This window comes from Enhydra lutris, unplaced genomic scaffold (genome assembly GCF_002288905.1).
Source record: "Enhydra lutris kenyoni isolate GAN:26980312 unplaced genomic scaffold, ASM228890v2 scaffoldscaffold4, whole genome shotgun sequence".
NCBI lineage: Eukaryota > Metazoa > Chordata > Mammalia > Carnivora > Mustelidae > Enhydra > Enhydra lutris.
In genome coordinates this window covers 11971522-11994095 of record NW_019154088.1, presented here as the reverse complement: position 1 = coordinate 11994095, position 22574 = coordinate 11971522, and the positions used below count along the sequence as shown (strand labels likewise).

The window sequence follows — 22574 nt, the reverse complement described above, 5'->3', positions numbered from 1 at the left end:
TGAATGAAAGAGGAGAGATCACAACGAACACCAAAGAAATACAGACAATTATAAGAACATACTATGAGCAACTCTACGCCAACAAATTTGACAATCTGGAAGAAATGGATGCATTCCTAGAGACATATAAACTACCACAACTGAACCAGGAAGAAATAGAAAGCCTGAACAGACCCATAACCAGTAAGGAGATTGAAACAGTCATCAAAAATCTCCAAACAAACAAAAGCCGAGGGCCAGATGGCTTCCCGGGGGAATTCTACCAAACATTTAAAGAAGAACTAATTCCTATTCTCCTGAAACTGTTCCAAAAAATAGAAATAGAAGGAAAACTTCCAAACTCATTTGATGAGGCCAGCATCACCTTGATCCCAAAACCAGACAAGGATCCCATCAAAAAAGAGAACTACAGACCAATATCCTTGATGAACACAGATGCAAAAATTCTCGCCAAAATACTAGCCAATAGGATTCAACAGTACATTAAAAGGATTATTCACCACGACCAAGTGGGATTTATTCCAGGGTTGCAAGGTTGGTTCAACATCCGCAAATCAATCAATGTGATACAACACATTAATAAAAGAAAGAACAAGAACCATATGATCCTCTCCATAGATGCTGAAAAAGCATTTGACAAAGTACAGCATCCCTTCCTGATCAAAACTCTTCAAAGTGTAGGGATAGAGGGCACATACCTCAATATTATCAAAGCCATCTATGAAAAACCCACCGCAAATATCATTCTCAATGGAGAAAAACTGAAAACTTTTCCGCTAAGGTCAGGAACACGGCAGGGATGTCCGTTATCACCACCGCTATTCAACATAGTACTACAAGTCCTAGCCTCAGCAATCAGACAACAAAAGGAAATTAAAGGCATTCAAGTCAGCAAAGAAGAAGTCAAACTATCACTCTTTGCAGATGATATGATACTATATGTGGAAAACCCAAGACTCCACTCCAAAACTTCTAGAACTTGTACAGGAATTCAGTAAAGTGTCAGGATATAAAATCAATGCACAAAATCAGTTGCATTTCTCTACACCAACAACAAGACAGAAGAAAGAGAAATTAAGGAGTCAATCCCATTTACAATTGCACCCAAAACTATAAGATACCTAGGAATAAATCTAACCAAAGAGACTAAGAATCTATACACAGAAAACTATAAAGTACTCATGAAAGAAATTGAGGAAGACACAAAGAAATGGAAAAATGTTCCATGCTCCTGGATTGGAAGAATCAATATTGTGAAAATGTCTATGCTACCTAAAGCAATCTACACATTTAATGTAATTCCTATCAAAGTACCATCCATTTTTTTCAAAGAAATGGAACAAATAATCCTAAAATTTATATGGAACCAGAAAAGACCTCGAATAGCCAACGGAACGTTGAAAAAGAAAGCCAAAGTTGGTGGCATCACAATTCCGGACTTCAAGCTCTATTACAAAGCTGTCATCATCAAGACAGCATGGTACTGGCACAAAAACAGACGCATAGATCAATGGAACAGAATAGAGAGCCCAGAAATAGACCCTCAACTCTATGGCCAGCTAATCTTCGACAAAGCAGGAAAGCATGTCCAATGGAAAAAAGACAGCCTCTTCAATAAATGGTGCTGGGAAAATTGGACAGCCACATGCAGAAAAATGAAACTGGATCATTTCCTTACACCACACACAAAAATAGACTTAAAATGGATGAAGGACCTCAATGTGAGAAAGGAATCCATCAAAATCCTTGAGGAGAACACAGGCAGCAACTTCTTTGACCTCAGCCGCAGCAACATCTTCCTAGGAACATCACCAAAGGCAAGGGAAGCAAGGGCAAAAATGAACTATTGGGATTTTATCAAGATCAAAAGCTTTTGCACAGCAAAGGAAACAGTTAACAAAACCAAAAGACAACTGACAGAATGGGAGAAGATATTTGCAAATGACATATCGGATAAAGGGCTAGTGTCCAAAATCTATAAAGAACTTAGCAAACTCAACACCCAAAGAACAAATAATCCAATCAAGAAATGGGCAGAGGACATGAACAGATATTTCTGCAAAGAAGACATCCAGATGGCCAACAGACACATGAAAAAGTGCTCCATACCACTCAGCATCAGGGAAATACAAATCAAAACCACAATGAGATACCACCTCACACCAGTCAGAATGGCTAAAATTAACAAGTCAGGAAATGACAGATGCTGGCGAGGATGCGGAGAAAGGGGAACCCTCCTACACTGTTGGTGGGAATGCAAGCTGGTGCAACCACTCTGGAAAACAGCATGGAGGTTCCTCAAAATGTTGAAAATAGAACTACCCTATGACCCAGCAATTGCACTGCTGGGTATTTACCCTAAAGATACAAACATAGTGATCCGAAGGGGCACGTGCACCCGAATGTTTATAGCAGCAATGTCTACAATAGCCAAACTATGGAAAGAACCTAGATGTCCATCAACAGACAAATAGATAAAGAAGATGTGGTATATATACACAATGGAATACTATGCAGCCATCAAAAGAAATGAAATCTTGCCATTTGCGACAACGTGGATAGAACTAGAGGGTATCATGCTTAGCGAAATAAGTCAATCGGAGAAAGACAACTATCATATGATCTCCCTGATATGAGGGAGAGGAGATGCAACATGGGGGGTTAAGGGGGTAGGAGAAGAGTAAATGAAACAAGATGGGATTGGGAGGGAGACAAACCATAAGTGACTCTTAATCTCACAAAACAAACTGAGGGTTGATGGGGGGAGGAGGGTTGGGAGAGGGGGGTGGGGTTATGGATATTGGGGAGGGTATGTGCTATGGTGAGTGCTGTGATGTGTGTAAATCTGGCGATTCACAGACCTGTACCCCTGGGGATAAAAATATATTATATGTTTATAAAAAAAAAATTAAGTTAAAAAAAAAAAAAAGGAAAGTGACTGTTCTCCAGCCATTATCTCTACATTATCTGTCATTGTGCTCATGTTGCCAAGGAGCTGGGGCCCAATGATGGGCACCCAATCTTCTGATGAGCCTTATAAAATAATAATGAGCTACTTCTTTTCTTGCCAGTGCATGTGATACATTTAGGTCCCTTACCCTACGAGGACAGGTGAGATGAACTGGTGTTTTTCTCAGTGACAGCTTGCCAATGACAAGACTGATGATGAAAACTTTCACATTTTCTCTAGTAAGATGTCAATAGCTTTTTTAATGACATAGTGATACTGTGAGTCAACAGCCACCCTCATGAATGACAAAAACATAAAAACGGTAACGAGGGACTAAAGCAAGTCATACCTTTATCATAATTTACATTTAAAAAAATTTCTACTTTCCTCCTTTTCTTTTTTTTTTTTTTTACCTCCAGGTTTAATTTTAGCCATTTACAAATGATTATTATTTTCACCGTAATCCATCTTCTCCAGCCTAATTTTACAATATTATTTACCTCTGAAAGATGCAATGCCAACTTCAGGCCTGCTTTTTTAGCTTCTAAAAGTGGTTCCAAGAAGTCTTTTGCCTGTCCTACCTTGAAGATAAAAGTTAAAATGAAGATGCATGAAAATTCTAGGCAGACTGAAGAATTAGCTACTGTGTGTCAATAAGCAAAGGAATAAAATAATGGCAAGGAAAAAAATGGCAGATTGACTCATTTGAAAATTTCAATTATAAAGCACCTACAGTGTGCCAGACACTTTAGGGAACATAAAGCTCGCAAAAACAATCCCTGCTGTCAAGAATGTTGAGTCCCATATCAGTGAACCTGAAGTCAATCAGCCACACTAGATATAGAGGTCACCAAGTTTTATTTCTGTAAGGAAATCTAGATATCTAGTGCTAAGGAGGAGAACCCACCTGATTTAGGAACCTGTATGATTACAGCAAAGAAAGCTTCTACCAAATGGATGAATGAAACGAGAGCACAATGGTCCAGGTTTAGACAAAGCCTTAAGAACCAGTTTCATGGGGCAATCTAAATCCTGTGGTTTTCAACCAGGGACAATTCTGCCCCCGCCCCCCCACCACCACCCTGGAACTTGGTAGTATCTGGAAACATTTTTGGTTGTCACAACTAGGAGGGTGCTACTGGTGTCCAGTGGGTAGAGAAGAAAGGAGTGCTACAAAACATGCTGCAATACACCGGACATTCTCCAAGGACAAAGAATTATCTGGCCCAAAATGTCAATAGTGACATAAGTGAGACACTGTGTTTGAATCTGACATTCAAGAAGCTCTAGGCCAGCCTTTCTCAACTGGGGGTTCTGTGAGATAATTAAGGCATAGCCATAATTAAATACTAATTATTAGATATACACTGTATGTAATGACTTAATTTCTCTCTTTTCATTCAAATCTTTTTTCTTTTTTAGAGGGCTTAATTCTTCCATAGAACCCTGGTTGAGAACAGCTGCTACAGACATTCTGGTCATCCAGGGCAGAATAGGTCTTTTTTTTTTTTTAAGGTTTTATTTATTTGAAAGAGAGAGAGAATGAGTAGGGGGGAGAGGGAGAAGCAGACTTTCTGCTGAGCAGGGAGCCCCAGTGTGGGGCTCAATCCCAGGACCCTAGGATCATGACCTGAGCTGAAGGCAGATGCTTAACTGACTGAGACACCCGGGTGCTGCCCCCCATCCACCTTTTTTTTTTTTTTTTTTTTAAGATTTTATTTAAGAATAGGTCTTCATCCACTGGGAGCCTGCTAGACCTCTGGAGAATGCAGGATGCCCCAACCTAATACTTACCCCACAAACTGATTCTACTTTTCAGAAATAAAATGTATTTAAGAAAAACAGCTTACAGTAGGGTCTCCACTGAGGTCAAGGCCAAGAACTGCATTGTCAGCAGAGAGGAAGAACTCTTCAGCAAGTTTAACGGTCTCCTTGGCTACTGAAGGGCCACTTTTTCTGTCAATTGCTATTAAATACCTTTAATATAAGAAAAACACAGTTGAAAACAAATATAGTGAGAATGAAAAAAACAACTCTGAGTATGGCCAGAGAGGTATGGCAGGCTACATGTAAGTCACTTAGTAGAAATACAGCCTGACTGACAGGACAGCTTACTTTGCCAGAGGGCATGAGACCATAAATTTCGAAATAGTACCAAACATCTAGTCAGTGTTCAAATTCTTAAATGTTTCATGTTTTTTTTATTCTTGCATTTGCTTTTTAGTTTGATTCAGAATTCAACTGAAGTCCACAGTGGACTTCAGATTTATTCTGAAGGCACTCCCTCCACACCCCACCTTCCCTTCTCCGCAAAACCCCACCGCTTTTCTTGAATTTATTTCTTGAATTTAAAGAAACCATATCCTTTTTCTATAAAGTCTCCTACAATAGTCATTTTGCTGAGTGAATTCCTTTATTGTTAACCTGTTTCTTCTGTCTCTTGTATCTCCTACAAATTGAAAATTGGATCTAGTCTAGAGGCTAGATTCAAATTTTTAGCAAGATTATTTCATAAGTGGTGGTGTGTTATTTCATTAGGAGGCTTAGATTCATTATTTCAGTAAGTGTTAAAAAATTGGCAATATTCTAACACATATCCAATAGCTGATACAAGTTCATTCTTCATGTTAGCTGAAATTTTACAAGCCATCTAATACCCAGAGAATCTCTGCTAATATTGCATAATTTCCTCCCACATTTATTAATTTATCTACTTTTTTTCCACACACATGAAATTCCTCCAGCATTTATTTATTTATCAAATTTGGATCAATGATATATAACTGCAGTCTTTTTTTTAATTCACAGTTTATCCTAACATTAAATATTAGAAAACAATATAAATCATATGACCATAACATGATATAACTGTCTTCTGCTAAATGTTTTAGGATATTTTCCACTTTTTTATAAATAACACTATGGGGGTGCCTGGGTGGCTCAGTTGGTTAAACATCTGCCTTGGGCTTGGGTCATGATCCTGGGGTCCTAGGACTGGCCCAATGTTGGGCTCCCCGCTCAACAGGAAGTCTGCTTCTTCTCCCTCTGTCCTTCCCCTTTGCTCGTGCTCTCTCACTTTCTCACTCTCTCTAAAATAAATAAATATTTAAAATAAACAAATAAATAAATAACACTACAATAAAGACTCTTACACAAAAATCAATTTATTTCCTTTGGATACATTTCTAGAAGTGGAGTACTGGGTCAGAAGGAAACATTTTTATACATCTTAATACATACTACTTTTTAAAGAGGTTTTATTTATCCTATATGCTTACTAGCAGTGTGTAAGTTCACAAACAATGGTCATTACCCTGTTTTCTGGCAGGGGGGCTACAGAAATGGCATTGTAACATTTCTTTTTAAAATTGTCTAAGGGGTGCCTCGGTGGCTCAGTGGGTTAAAGCCTCTGCCTTCAGCTCAGGTCATGATCCCAGGGTCCTGGGATCGAGCCCTGCATCGGGCTCTCTGCTCAACAGGAAGCCTGTTTCCCTCTCTCTGTGTCTCTGCCTACTTGTGATCTCTGTCAAATGGATAAATAAAATCTTAAAAAAAAAAAAATTGTCTGATTTGGGGGCGCCTGGGTAGCTCAGTCGTTAAGTGTCTGCCTGCAGCTCAGGTCATGATCCCAGGGTCCTGGGATTGAGCCCTGCAATGGGCTCTGCTCCGTGGGGAGCCTGCTTCTCCCTCTCCCACTCCCCCCATTTGTGCTCCCTCTCTGTCTCTGTCTCTGTCAAATAAATAAATAAATAAACAAACAAATAAAAATCTTTAAAATTATCTGATCGGGATGCCTGGGTGGCTCAGTCAGTTGAGCATCCAACTCTTGATTTTGGCTCAGGTCATGATCTCAGGGTTGTGAGATCTAGCCCCATGTCAGCAGGGAGTCTGGGTGAGAATCTCTCTCCCTCTCCCTCTGACCTTCCCCTATTGCCTGTACACTTTCTCTCTCTCTCAAATAAATCTTTTAAAAAAATTATCTGATTAGTGAGATTAAATAGTTCCCTACAGACTTATTGGTCATTTGTAGATCTTCTTTTCTGAATTCTCTTCTTTTCTTTTGCCTGCTTCTTTTTGGGAAGGGTGTGGGTGTTAGTCTAGTTAAGCTTAATTTGGAGAGATTTTATAGCCAGAAATTATACAGGTAGCTTTCTTCCTTCAAAGACTTATTGAGCCCTGATTTGTGTCATCTCTCTTCTAAGTACTGTGGTGAACAAAAGACAAGGTTCCTGGCCTCATGAATTTATACTCTGGTAGGTATGTACACACAAATAAAACAAGATAATTTCTGATCTTATCAAGAAGACTGCCATAAGGAAATAGAAAGGATTACTAGAGGATTTGTGGGTGGGTGGGAGGAACCTTTAGATAAAGTGGTCAAGGAAGGGCCCTCTGAGGAAGTGACAGCCAAATTGAGAACTTGATAGTGAAAAACCAGCCATGCAAGGATATGGCAGGAACTGTGTTCTAGGCAAAAGTAACAGGATGTACAAAGATGCTGACATGGGACATTCTTGGCCTATTTGAGGAACAGAGAACAAACCAGTGTGTAATAATGACAAGTGGTCCACATAAGGCTATTGAAGTAAGAGAGGCAACCAAATCACATGGGACCATGTAGGCCACAATAAGAAGTCTGGATTTTGGCTGAAGAGCAATGGGAAACTGTATTTCTCTAGAGCAACAGTACTCAAAATGTTTTGCCACATGAATAAACTCAGAACTGCAGTCTCAACTTTAAGCAACAGATTTCTTGACTCCATTTTTCTAAAAGTCAGTTATTGTTTGATTTATAAAAATCTATTACACTCATGATCAAAATAACAACATTTTCACCTTCTAGTTTTTTTAAATGGTGAACACTAAGGTACAATGCTTCTTACCTAACATCAATGTCTATGTTTTCTTGTTTGGACTGTTTTATACCCTCAAGTACAGATTCCACATAAGTCTTTTTAGTCATTCCTGGAAAGGACATAAAGAAAGTATTTGTAAAGAGATAATCAACTATTTCATCCTTCAACATCAGCATCCCTCTATGAACAATTACATTTTTACTTTATGCTGTGACAAGGGCATGATTAGAGAGGAGTTAAAACATAGTCCTATGGGTACATTTTCATAAATGCTAACTGTACTTTAATAAATTTTTTTAAATGAAGTACTAAAAAGCAGAAATGGAAAGAAAGACATACAAAATATAAGCCCATTTAAAAATTATTCTTAGATCCAAAAGACATTAAACTGCCCTCATGGGGCGCCGGCTGGCTCAGCTGGTGGGGCAGGCAACTCTTGATCTCAGCATCGTGAGTTCAAGCCCCGTGTTCAGTGTGGAGCCTAGTTAAAAAAAACAAAAAATAAAAAATAAAAACTAACAAAAAGAAACAAAACAAAAAAACCCATCGCACAAATTGCTGTAAAAATCTAAAATGCCTGTTCTAACAACACAGGAACAGCCCTTTTCTAAGGCTTGGCCTCAAAAAAAAAAAAAAAAAAAACAGAAACAAAAACAAACCATTTTCCTCTACTAGAACAATGTTCTCCTGCTGGTCCAGAAAAAAATCCCCTCTTGGGCTCCTGTCTCTTCAACCCTGGTCAGGCTCAGTGTTTCCTGTCCAGGGCACTAGAGCAGTTCTTCCAATTTTGGGTGTACAAGTCCTCTTCTTTTGGGGGGCTCTGAAAGAGCACTCTCCAGAACAACTTCCTCTAAAATACTCTTGTACCCAATCACAGAATGCTTATTTTTGGCAGAAAATCTCCAATAACACAGAAAATTATAAAGAAAAAATAATGAGTAACCTGTAATTCCACCACTCAGAGATAACCACTCTGTTTTTCTAAGTATACATATTTTTTTAATAGATGAGATGCTACCAGGTATATATGTATCCTATTCAGTTGTTTAATACAGTCCTATATTCTGAGTGTTATCCCCAAGTCTTTACAGTAGCTTTGCAAATATTTTTAGTGGCTGCCTCATATTCCATTAACCCTTATCTAATCATTCCCCTATTATTGCATATCAGGTTAACATCCCTCTTGGAATCTCCATTCAAAGAGCAAACTAGCTCTAGTAAGTGGCAGGTTTCTTCTCTCCTTCCCTTTCACTATCCTTACCAGGGTAACTTGGAACTGATCCTACAATTTAAAAATGCGAGATAAGAATCTTCTGCTTGTCCCATCTCAACACTTACTTTATGGAGTTTTAAAAAGCTTATCCCCTAAATGACTGGGTTGTACATGTCACAAGATGAACTGGCAGAGCCTTTTCAGATCACAGACAAGGGACTAAGAGGAACCCAATGACACCACATAATATCTCTCCATTCTGCCCTTATGAAAAGAGGGTTCCAGGAAGTTTCTCCAGACCACATCCAGATGCACTCATCTCCATCCAGAGAGGTTTTACCACATCACCACTTGCTCCTGGCATAAGACACTATCAGTCTCCACACAATGACTGAAAAACCTTCATTTCTGTGATCGTCATAAAACACGATTCAGCATCTACTCAGTGGCACCGTCTCACAAGTGCCCTTGATGCAAGGAGCAAGAAGTAGCCTCTGTTTAAGACAATGTAACTATAAGGAGCAAGTATTCTTTCCTCAGAGTGAGGAAAAAACAAGAACCAGCAAAAATTTTGCAGGCCTTTTAATTTCCCTTAAACAGATAATCCTTGACCTGACTTTTTAACTTAACACCTCACTCATTAATAATGTACATCACTAATGCACATCAGAAGATTTGGACTGTTGACTCTACTACAGTGTAAAAGTAAGTGCTTCATATTCTCAACTTACAAACACGAATCATCAAAGCACAGAGGAAAAAAGTACATTTGCTGAGACGTAATTAAACTCTACCTGTAGCATTTTCTCCTCTGGGTGTGCTCCTTAGTTCCAGGTACTTCACACCATCATCTGCAAATTCTTTAATGACATCTTTTGTGACCTGATGGTTAAGGCAATGGACATAATACTGATAATGTTAGTGAAAGGATCCCAATGAAAATGCCAAATGCTACAGCTTTATTTCACGCATTAGATTTGATCTGCAAAAAATGTTGGAAGTCTCTCATGTGGTTAAGATGACCTGTTTTGTCACAACCCTTGCTAGAGATTGCTCACATCAAACAAGTCTGCACATCTCACATACTTTTTCTCTTCTCTCCTTTTAGCCATTTCTCCATTTTCTAGTGTTCATAACAGTAGCTAATAAGACAAAGAAATGAGGCAAAACTAAAACTGAGTGTGTAGTGCAGTACTAGGAAGGTATGTATGGAAATAAGTGGCTGAAACAATTAGGCATTACTGATATACCACTCAAAGTCATGGCTTATGGTTCTTATTCAAGTTATTTATGAATAAGTTGGATTTTTCAGAAGTTTCTTCAGGCAGGGTGAAATTGTCCCTAGGAGTACTAAGAAAACTCTCTTTGGCAAAGAGAATCGGTGATAAATATGAGTAAAATGGTACCCAATTTAGCACAAGTTAAACAACCCCAAAATGACTAAATTACCAGGGTAAAAGATATCAAAAGGATTAAGGGCATGTTTTCCTTCTCTGCAATCAATCCTAAAAAAGTACCAAATCTAGAAGTAAAAAGGACCAGGTTGGAAACGCTGTGACAACCAGCCCTAGCTAGTGCTTGTGGTTGGTATCCTAATCTTAACCTGTTTTGACCACATGCACATAAGTGGGCAAGTGCAACGTTCTGGCAAGGGAACAAGGGTTGGCCAATTGTGTAGACAGTGCCTAAGAAGGTGGGACTACTTTAGTGGATTCATTGTAATCCAAGGTCTGGGCTTCATCGGGTGTGTGTGTGGGGGGGTGGGTGCGTGTGTGTGTGTACACATGCGCTTACCTAAGCCAAAAAGGAATTTATTGTAATATTAGAATATAAATATTACTAAGCTGAGATTCACTAGGAGGTCTGGAGAATCAGCCTCAGAGATTATACAACTCAGGACAACACAAAAGCATTCAAAATCATGTAACACTCTTGGACCAAGCAAGACACTACTGCTTCCTCCACCACCGAGCATGACCCTGCAGCTTCTGTACCATCATCAGAGGCACTGGACCCCATGGCACTGGTGCTCCCCAAACTCTGTGTTGCTGCCAATGCTACCACCAGAGTGCGGGCCTCATCTATGCAGGCTACGGAACTGCATCTAGTTACTGGCTCCAGAGCAGACACAGAGAAGCCAACTCCCTCTACTCCAGCTCACATGTGGCTAATGCAGAAACCTATCTGTTATGTATGCAGTGACATGGAGGGTGAAGTGAGGGTATGAAGTGGCAGTCCTCAGTGACTGATGAGACCATAGCTACTATCCAAGGCCCCCTCTCTTCGTTTCTTGAGCAGCCAGTGAAACCAAATAAAACAACAGAAGGCTGTTGGCAAGTATGGAATGAGAGCAATGAGAAAATTTATCTAGGTCCTAGCAAGGCCTGTGGAATCATCCCTACCCATGCCCAATAACACTTCCTTGCTCCACATCTGTGTCTGCCGGACTCAGCCCTTTCTGCTCCATGCTGCAACTGGTACTAAGGACAACTCTTATTCGAGTTCCTTCTTCAGACAGTGTACATCACAATTAGTTCAGTTTCTGCTTACTCAAAGGATGGTAAGACTGCATCTCTTGAATGAGAAGGAACATAAGCTCTGGAACCAAAGACAGTCAATTCTACCACTTGCTCTTTCTGTGAGTGACCTTGAGCAAGTTACGTGTAATCAATTTAAGCCTCAGGGTTTTTTTTCATCTGCAAAAAGGGAACAATAAAAATACCCACTTCAGAGAGCAGTCTTGAATGTAGTGTCTGGCACATGTTATAGTTAATATTATTATTTCAAGCACATTCCAATCCTTTTTCTTTCAGATTACATCCAGATCATCTTGACTAGACTGTTAAGTGATCCACACACAACAAAGAATCTCTTGCCTTATTCCTACAGTGTTCATTTATTATATGTAAATGTCATTAACTTCACTCTCAGTGTCATCCTTCTGAACCACCTAAAGTTGCTCATTCTAGTACCACTAAGTCAAATCACAGAATCTTAATTCCTTACCTCATTTTATTTTATATTTTTTAAAGATTTATTTATATGAGAGAAAGAGAGCACATATACACATGTGCAAGCACATGATTCAGCAAGGGTTGGGGAAGGGGCAGATGGAGCAAATCCCCAAGTGGACTCCTGCACTGAGCCTAAGGAGGACTCAATCTTATAACCCTGAGATCCTGATCTGAGCCAAGTACCCAGGCAGGGACCCCTCCTTACCTCATTTTATTTTGTTTTATTTTAAAAATTTTATATATTTAAGAGAGAGCAAGAGAGAAAGAAAGCACAAGCAGGGGAACAGGGCGGAGGGAGAGGGAGAAGCAGGGAGCCTGTTGTGGAAATCGATCCCAGGACCCCAGGATCATGACCTGAGCCGAAGGCACATGCTCAACCAACTGAGCCACCCAGGTGCCCCCTTACTTCATTTTAATAAAGCTTTTTACCAGCTTTGAAAGTAATAAAATAATGAGCCTGGCATTACTGTAGCCCTACATAAGCTCTCAGAATCCAGGATTTCGTCAGTTTTGCTCTGTTACAATCAACAAAAGAAAGTGAGACATTCCTAGCAGCATTCAATAGTGTCTGCTGAGTGGCTAATTAGATAATCCTCCTTTAGGTTCCTGTAAGTCCCTGTATGTATCTCTAACATATAGCTTACCTCATTATGTCAGATTTATCTGCATATGGATATGTCTCTCTCTCTCTCCTCAGGGGCCAGAGACCATGTCCGTCTATCTTACCTCCCAGTCTTTAGCAGAGTGCCTAGAACACTGTGGGCACTTGGGCAACTTTTGTTGAATTAGACTTTTAGAGCTATTCTTCACCAAAAGGTGAATTTACTTAATACTTATCATGAGATCAGTTTCGGCCAAGAAGGAAAATTCTTTCTTGACCAGTCAAAAGTTATTTTTCCAGAAACACAAGTTTTCCTCTTACTCCACATTTTTTTTTCCTAATGGTTAAGAACACTAATAAGGATTCTGTTTTTCTCCACTTAAAAAGAGTACATTTTAAAATGCCACCGTAGGGATGCCTGGGTGGCTCAGTTAGTTGGGCATCTGCCTTTGGCTTGCGTCCTGATTCCAGGGTCCTGGGATCGAGTCCTGCATCAGGCTCCTTGCTCGGCAGGGAGCCTGCTTCTCCCTTTACCTGCTGTTCCCACTGCTTGTGTGTGCTCTCTCTCTCTCTGACAAATAAATAAAACAGTTAAAAAAATAAAATAAAATAAAATACCACCCTAGTCAGACAATGATGCAGAAACCAGTCTTCCATATCAGAAAGTAGTATCACAGAGCTACAAGTAAGAGAACACAGTGGTGTCCTCTAGTTCTTCACTCCCAGAGAGAATTCAATCGCTAAGTACTTCTGAACTTCATTCTCTATACTGTCACCCAGGCACTTAAAAGTATCTCAAGCAATACAGATAAAGCCGTATCAAAGGATGCCCACCTATGGTCAAATATTTCATGTTATATATGGTGGAAAACAGGACAAGATTTTATCCTCTATGTAACAGAATACATTGACCTTGCTTCTCTTCTCAGATCTCTTATAATTAGCTCTTGGCAAATGTCTTACATGGCTTTTGAAAAGAGTTGCCATAAAAAAGCAAAAAATATTTTTCATTTGACTCTTGATGAAAGCAAAAATTCATGTGCAATACCAGAAGGGCATAAATTACATAATAAATTTTAAACCACTCTAATAATTCTTCATTTCTCACCATTAGAATATCTTCAGGGCTAGTAGTAAGCTGATGAATAATTTGAAACATCTGGAAACATCTGCAACGGAAAGTTTTAACATACTCTAGTCATCAAAAACTTGTCACTTGACACAAGCCCACTAAATTGAATGAATATATTTTAGACTAATACTAATTATATATTGTAAGGAACTACAGAATTGGTTTTTCAAAAATTACACTGACCTGGGAGGATAATCAAATAACTGAAAATAAAATGTTACTTTTAAGTAACTTTGCCACTCCCTTTGCCACTCCCCTACCCCCTGCTGATAGCAGCAAACGGAGAAAAATCAATAAGCCCACATTTTCAGGTCTAAAGAATATTCTAATACAGTATAACTTTATAAACAACATAAAGCATTAAAAATACTGTCAATGGTCTAACAGCTGGAAAAAAAATGCTGTATATCAAGTTACACTCTCCACAGCCGATGGCTACCCAATTCCTTTAACTACTAAAATCTGGATTCTTACAGACTATTTCCAATCTCAAAACAGTAACAGAGATAAAAAGAAGTATGTCCACAACTTCTCTAAACTCACTCTTCTAAAGTTCTTTTCTTTCCCTTGTCAATCATAGTCATCTGATTGTTGATTTTAAGACCTGGCTTCTTGGCTATCAATTTCTTCATGGTATTAGAACTAATGGATCCATTCAGGTGGGCATGAAGTTCCTAAAACAAGAGAATACAGTCAGTAAAAATTTCTCAAGTATCCACTAGATTAATAGCATCCTACCAGGTACCTGATGTCCATAATCTGCACTAGGCAAACTGCCTACTAGATGTAGATATATAACTTTTAAGGTTTACAAATCTTACAAATTCTCCCCGTAAAATTTACTTTTCTTCGTGGAAAACAAACAAATAAACAAACACAGACATCCTTATAATTAGCAACCACTCCAGAATTCTGTGGTTGAATTCTCACCACTTTAGGTAATTCTGAGTAAAAGGGTGTCTTCCGTGGCTGTTGGTGTTCTTCTGCTTCCATCCTGATTTCACAGAAAGGTCTTTCTCCAAATACTCTTCTTGTACAATGTGCTTTGGCCAGCAAGTTTCGTGGTCTTGAATTTCCTTCAGATTGCGTTACGTCCACACATTTTGATAAGATAACCTGTATATGTAGCTCTGGGCTCAGCTTCCCCTATTTAAACAAATGTGAACATTTTCAGATGTTGACATAAAAACAAAGAAACAGAATTTTGCCACTTTATACCTCAAAAAACAAAAACCCCTTCAACGCTATTTAAGCAAATTAACAATCTAACCTAGAAATAAGAAAAGGCCTCAGACTGCTGGAGATTCTCTCTCTCCATCTCTTTCCCCCTACCCCTCTCCCCTGCTCATTCATGTGTGTGCATTTTCTCTCTCTCAATAAATAAATAAATAAATAAAATCTTTTTTAAAAACTGTGCAACAATGCACAGAGCCACAGAAATCCACAGAAAGGCCAACACAGTATGAAATAAAAGTGGCATTTCAACAAAATGCTATAGTAGGTGCTTCATAAATAGTAACACATGAAAATGATAGGCTGTTTAACTAACAAGCTTACTACTCCTACCAAAATACATAGAAGACAACATTAAGATGGAAAAACACATCTTCTTAGGTAAAATCAATTTACCATAAATTGACTTTTAAATTCAATGTTAATCAAAATATTCCAAGTTATTTCTTAGAAATTGATTTTTAAAGTTCATGTGGAAGACTTAACTTATAAAATTATCCAGAAAAAATTGTGGATCTCAAAAGAAAAATATCTAATATTAGTGAAGGTATGAGTAAAAGTTCTGGTGGAAGCAAAACTTGATACGGTCTTTTTGAAAAGCAATCTGGCACTATCTATCAACACATACAAACACAAAACACCATTTATTTTCTGACCCAATAATTCTACTTTTAAGAATTGATCCTGGGGCATCTGGGTCGCTTAGTCGGTTAGATGTCTGCCTTCGGCTCAGATCCTGATCCCAGGGTCCTGGGATCCAGCCCTGCATTGGGCTCCCTGCTCAGCAGGGAAGCCTGCTCTCCCTCTCCCTTTGCCTGCCACTCCCCCTGCTTGTGTGCACACTCTTTCTCTCCATCCAATAAACAAAATCTTAAAAAAAAAAATTATCCTATATCTTATAGGATATTCACAAATACATTTCTTTTTTTTTTAAAGATTTTATTTATTTATTTGACAGACAGAGATCACAAGTAGGCAGAGAGGCAGGCAGAGAGAGAGGAGGAAGCAGGCTCCCCGCTGAGCAGAGAGCCCGATGCGGGGCTTGATCCCAGGACTCTGGGATCATGACCCGGGCCAAAGACAGAGGCTTTAATCCACTGAGCCACCCAGGCACCCCCCAAAATACATTTCTTATATCATATAATAGCAAAAACTGGAAACAATCTGAATGTCTATCAGTAGGCTACTGGCTAAATTAATTTTATCTCAGTCCAACAGAGTATCTATGACTATAGGGAAAGACTTCTATGATATAATATTACTTCCAGAAAGTAGCAAAATATATTGCTTAGAAAGATGGCATTTATGAACAAAGCATGTTTTATTTATTCATAATTTTGGGTTGGAAGTGGCAAAGGTCAGGGGAGAGAATTTTGCTTTAATTTACCTTACACAGTGTTCTGCAACTTAAAGGTTTTACAAGCATGTAATACTTGACTGCTTTCTGAAATAACTTTAATAAATTAAAATGTTAATAAATTTATATAATTTACTTAATAATTTTAATAAAAATAATAAACACATGGTTTAAAGTAATTATTTATAAAGTTAAATAATTTTTAAAACTTGCAGAACAGTGGTGCCTGAGTGGCTCAGTCAGTTAAGCATCTGCCCTTGGCTCAGGTCATGATCCCAGTGTCCTGGGATAGAGCCCTGTGCCTGGCTCCCTACTCAGTGGGGAGTCTGCTTCTCCCTCTCCCTCTACCTGCCACCCCTGCTTGTGCTCTCTCTCTCTCTCTCAAATAATTAAATGAAATCTTAAAAAAAAACCTTGCAAAACAATTTTATTATTATGAATTGTGAGAGGGAAGAACTTCTATGTTTAGACAATGGAATGACAGCCTAAAAAATTACTTAGGACATTTTTCATAGCAGGCTGATAATAAATCTGACAAATGGCTAGCTTTTAAAATATATTTTCAGGGATGCCTGGGTGGCTCAGTCAGTTAAGCATCTGCCTTCAGCTCAGGTCATGATCCCAGGGTCCTGGAATTGAGTCCCACAGTGGGCTTCCTGCTCAGTGGGGAGCCTGCTTCTCCCTCGGCCTGCTGCTCCCCCTTCCGGTGTGGGCTCTCGCTCTCTGACAAATAAATAAATAAGACCTTTTAAAAACTAAATAAATATATTTCCAATCCCATTCTAGGATCCTGATCTTATTCTGTGCTACATTCAAACCACCCTCAAGACTGGTCTTTGAGTAAATTTACTGACCCACTGGCTACAATGTTAACCTCTGTAAATTTGAGATCCACCCAAAAGCACAATCTTTACACATTTAAAAAACTGTTGTTTCACTGATCCATGCCTAAGATACTGCAATCAACAATACCATGCCCTGCCAAATTCTATCTTCCTGGGCAACACTGGGTGTGGGTGGGAAGAAGCTAGGATGGGAGTGAGGAGCAGAAAGGCAACACATTGAGATAAGATCTTTCTACATTTGTACTATACTTCATCAAGTTAGAGCAGGGCCAGGACCAAGTCTCCTGTCTCCCAGAGAACTTTTTTCATGCCCAAATAAGAAAAGGGAACTCAGAATAATAAAGACATGTGTTACTTTTTATTAAGCACTTATCATGATCCAGGCATGCTAAGTTTCTTAAATGGTTGTTTTACTTAATCCTCACAACCCATGAGATATTATTATCCTCATTTTACGTAAGAATGAACAGATTAAAAAATAATAATCAGAAAACAATTCTTTGTTACCCATATCACAAATTTTGCTCCATTCTCTTTCTTCCTGAATCAGTTTTCTTGATCTGTTCTTTATCAAAAAAGTAACATTTCTAACATATCACCTAAATTTTATTTTATTTTATTTTATTTTTTAAAGATTTTATTTATTTATTTGACAGAGAGAGACACGGAGAGAGGGGGCACAACCAGGGGGAGTGGGAGAGGAAGAAGAAGGCTCCTTGCCAAGCAGGGAGCCCGATGCAAAGCAGGGCTCTGTGATGTGGGAGTTCGATAGCAGGACCTTGGGATCATGACCTGAGCCGAAGGCAGACGCTTCATGACTAAGCCACCCAGATGCCCCAATACCACCTAAATTTTTAAAAATCCACTTCTACAGCACTGTATATATTTTTAAAAGTCCTACAATTTGTTTTTCTTCTTCTTTGGCCACAATCAACTCTGAGACACCCCAGAAAGCAGCACTTACTCCTTTCATTCTAGACACGAATATCCCAGGCCTAACAACCTCAGGGTAATGCTTCTCCCATTCCATCAGAGGCAATTCCAAACACCTCAAGCACTCCACTAGACCCAATCACCTCACACTGAACTGACAACCCAGCTGCCAGCTTTACAAAGATAAAAGAGGCCATGAGGCAAGAACTCCCTCACCTACACCTAGCTTACCTTTATCTGTACACTTTCTTCTCTCATAACTCAGAGAAAAAGGATTCATTCTTCTGTCCTTAACACTGATCTGTGCCCTAGATCCCATTCCCTCCTAGCTATTTCAAGTCATTACTCCATCAGTTACTCTCAATTTTATGTTCCTTCAACCTCTCTCTCCATTGGCTAATTTCCCTCAGGGAACCAACATGCATGTACTTTATTTGTTTTCACCTAAAAAGCAAATAAACAAAAGCCTTTCTTGTATCCCATATTCCTCTTTACTGCCCTGTCTCTCTTTTCATTCTAAGCTAAGCTCCTTGAAAGCATAATTTAGACTGGCTGCCTCCATTTACTTATCTCCCATTCAGGGTGAAACATGAATTCTGCCCTTACTGCTCCACAGGAATTGCTCTCCCTGAAGTCATTAAGAGCTCTTCAACACTAAATCTTTTCAGTTTATCCTGGCTTAAACCTCTGAGTACAGTATCCAAATCTAAACTGGCTGGACTCCTAAACTCTTGCTCTTATTATTCTGCTAGACTGCTTCGAAGTAACCATAGAGTTATCCTGATTCCCTTCTCCACCTCAGCCCCTGCAGTCAGTCACGAGATTCCAATCAATAAATTATAAATCTCCTAAATATCTCTGGAAGCGGTTTCCTAGGGGTGATGACTTGCAGACCTTCAACTCAAGAAACTCTATGATTATTTTAAACCCCTGACAAGACTCACACGGTATCAGGGGAAATAATCATCTCTCTTCTGTGATTTCCCTCTTCCGTGGTTATATTCAACATTATCCTAGAATCACAGACTTTTCGAAGTGGAGGGGAATGCCATTTTATAACCGAGAAACAGAGGCTGAGTGTTTTATTTATTGTCAGCTTTGCAGAGCCCGAATACAAGGGAATTAACAGTATTTATCTGTGGGGAAACATTTATGGGGTGAATCACAACCTCTGTAAAAGTTCCTTCATTTTGCATCTGGCCTCAATGACTAAATTTCAGATTTAAATGAGATCTCTTTTTAAACTATGAAAGCATTAAATAAGTACTGGTAGTTAGCATCTGAGGACGACCCCTTCTTCTTCCTGCCCACCAACCAACCTCAGTGGTTCTAACCCTACTTTGCCCCACCAGATTACTCAATGTTGACCCTGTCGTCCAAGAAGGTCTGGTTGTCAGTCCCCACACACTCACCCCTTCAAGATTTCTGTCAACAGTTGAGTCAACTATGAGGACTTAGCTAATTCTCTCTTCAGACGGAAGATAAGCTCAGACCTGAGCTTCCCTGACACAGTCCACGTGCCCACAATAAGCCGTACGGGTCAGCCTTCTGCGAAAACGCAATCCCAGAAAAATCCAAAAAAAAGTCAATCACAGTCGAACATCAGCACAAGCTACACCCTCCTCAATTCTGATTGGTGAGGTGCCCTCTTTGCGGAAGTGACGCACACACACACGGAGGGGAGTCACGGAAGAGGGTTGATTTTTCTCTACAGAATCCCCGAGGTGGGTACGGCAGAATGAAAGAGAGCTCATTCCGGTGACGAACCGTCGCTCCTCTCCCTCATCTCGACCATGAGCCCGCGGAGCCGCGAGCGTCGGGCTGGAGCAGTACAGAGCACTAATGACAGCAGCGCCCTCAGCAAGAGTTCCCTGGCCGCGCATGGGTACGTACTCGACCCTTTTGCCGCGCTGCTCGTTCCGGGGACTGCGCGGCGCGCGCCGCTCATCCACCGCGGCTACTACGTCCGCGCACGCGCCGTGGGGCATTGCCTACGCGCCTTCCTTGAACGGACATGCGCGGCTCCGAGTGCTCTTCGTCCCCAGATCTTGTCGCTGGGAGCGGGTTCAGATTCGCTGTATTTTCGCCTGAAATCTGCGGGCCATTTGGCCGGGGCTGCAGTTTGGGAAGTAGATTTTCCAGACGTGGCCCGGCGCAAGGCAGAGAGGATTCAAGATACGCCGGAGCTGTGCGCTTTAACAGGGCCTTTCCAGACCAGGGCGTCTGCGCTGTGCTTTGAGAGTGTGGACTACCGCCTCCTAGGGGTGGACCTGCGACAGCTCTCGCGTTTGGACCAGGCCCTGGCCGCCGCTGGCCTTAACGCGGCCGCACCCACTCTGCTTCTAGCTGAGGTTGTGCTGACCTACCTTGAGCCGAAAGATGCCGCGGCCCTCATCGCCTGGGCAGCCCAGCGTTTTCCTGATGCCATTTTCGTGACCTACGAGCAGATGAGGCCGCATGACGCCTTTGGCCAGGTCATGCAGCAGCATTTTCGGCAGCTCAGTTCTCCCCTGCATGGCCTAGACCGCTTTCCCGACGTGGAGGCCCAAAAGCACCGCTTCCTTCAGGCTGGCTGGACTGCCTGTTGTGCCGTGGACATGAATGAATTCTATCGCTGCTTTCTCCCCTCAGAAGAATGCCAGCGCGTGGAGAATCTTGAACCTTTTGATGAGTTTGAGGAGTGGCATTTGAAGTGCGCCCACTATTTCATTCTGGCCGCTTCTAGGGGAGACACTCTCTTCAAAACTCTGGTGTTTCCACCCTCAGAGGTGTTTCCTCGAATAGATCCTGCTTCTCCATCAGGCGTCTTCCCTGCCAGTGTAGTCACTAGTGACCGCGAAGGCTCAAACCTTAAGAGATACGGGCATGCCTCTGTGCTTTTGAACCGAAACATTATTCTTAGTGCGGGAGGATTTGGAGAGCAGGAAGGGCGGCATTGCCGAGTGAGCAAGTTTCACTTGCTTTCAAGATATGGTGACTTTGAATGGAAAAGCAACCAAATAGGCAGTTGTGAGACTGGAGCCCAGTGGGATGGGCGCCTTTATCACACCATGACAAGACTTTCAGATACTGAGGTTTTGGTTCTTGGAGGGAGACTGTCCCCAGTAACTCCAGCCTTGGGGATTCTCCAACTTGGTATCTCTAAGAGTAAGGATAATACGACTAAGGACCTAAATGTAACAATAACAAAGGTGGATCCAGAAGATTCCACGTTGTCATGTTGGCGGCATTCAACAACAGAAGTGTCCTATGACAATCAGAAATACTTGTTTGTGTATGGGGGTCGAAGTGTGGTAGAACCTGTACTAAGTGACTGGCATTTCCTACATACGGGGACAATGGCTTGGGTCAATATCCCAGTAGTGGGGGAAGCACCTGAAGGTCGGCATTCACACAGTGCCTGCAGCTGGCAAGGGGGAGCCCTTATTGCTGGAGGTCTGGGTGCTTCTGAGGAGCCACTAAGCTCTGTACTCTTTCTAAAACCAATCTCTTGTGGATTCCTCTGGGAATCCATAATCATCCAGCCTCCCATTACACCAAGGTACTCCCACACAGCTCATGTGCTCAATGGGAAGCTTCTACTAGTTGGAGGGGTCTGGATTCATTCTTCCTCAGTTCCTGGAGTGACTGTAATTGATTTGACTACAGGATTGAGCTCTGAGTATCAGATTGACACAACATGTGTGCCATGGCCATTAATGTTACACAATCATACCAGCATCCTCCTTCCTGAAGAGCAGCAGCTCCTGCTCCTTGGAGGTGGTGGGAACTGCTTTTCCTTTGGCACCTATTTAAACCCCCATACAGTGACATTAGGCCTTTCTTCCTTACATGCTGGACAGTAGGACTGAACTTTTTATATATTGACAACCCACTTAGACAATAAAAGTTTACACAAACAGGATTTGACTGTGTCTATAGACATTACCACTCCTTCCTTCCCCGTTTTTTCCTTCTCATTAGCACTACTATCCAGTACAGAACGTGAAAGAGTTTGTTAAACACATACCAACATTCAGAGAGATGACACAAAAATAAAACACTAGTAGGCCTATCTGAAGAGAATGGCCATACAGTCCTAGAGTAGGAATTGGGGAGCCTTTGGATCCCTTTGTGTCTAGTTTATTGATTTTCCTAAGTTTATCCATTTATGGAGTTAGAGTGACGGTTAGCCTAAGTCAAGTGAAAAGTTTTCCACTCTAAGGCTTTGAAAAAGTTTAAAACAGATCCTTGGTGAGAATACAAAGTCGATAACTCTGGTTTCTCTTTGGAGTACATAAAGCTTTTGCTTTTTTCTAAAGATTTCCATGGAGAAGAACAGTAATGAGTTTTAAACTAATTTTTGAGGCCTTGTTTTTATGAGACTCCCTTTAAAAAAGAAGAATACAAGGTTGAATATGGCTAAAGAGACATGGTTTGACCTCATTCTTCATGTATGAA

The 22574-nt window shown here is 40.5% G+C and overlaps 2 protein-coding genes across 3 annotated transcripts in view; one reads left to right on the top strand and one right to left on the bottom strand.

Moving 5' to 3' along the window:
- LOC111161429 (adenosine deaminase like) overlaps nt 1-19794 on the bottom strand; it is a 32402-nt gene extending 12608 nt beyond the window's left edge. The window contains exons 1-8 of one of the 2 annotated variants that reach the window (XM_022525067.1): nt 19547-19794; nt 14697-14912; nt 14310-14440; nt 13743-13803; nt 9814-9901; nt 7834-7915; nt 4801-4927; nt 3451-3531 (exon numbers count right to left, since the gene is read on the bottom strand). In XM_022525067.1, coding sequence (XP_022380775.1) covers nt 3451-3531; nt 4801-4927; nt 7834-7915; nt 9814-9901; nt 13743-13803; nt 14310-14440; nt 14697-14759 — 633 coding nt within the window. In that variant the 5' untranslated portion in view covers nt 14760-14912; nt 19547-19794. The remainder of the gene's footprint in view (nt 1-3450; nt 3532-4800; nt 4928-7833; nt 7916-9813; nt 9902-13742; nt 13804-14309; nt 14441-14696; nt 14913-19546) is intronic. The other variant, XM_022525076.1, reaches the window with a different exon arrangement.
- Nucleotides 19795-19857: 63 nt separating this feature from the next.
- LOC111161240 (leucine carboxyl methyltransferase 2) lies at nt 19858-22038 on the top strand. The gene has a single exon (XM_022524841.1). The coding sequence runs from the start codon at nt 19928-19930 to the stop codon at nt 21977-21979; it is 2052 nt and encodes a 683-aa protein (XP_022380549.1). The 5' UTR covers nt 19858-19927; the 3' UTR covers nt 21980-22038.
- The last annotated feature ends 536 nt before the right edge of the window (nt 22039-22574 follow it).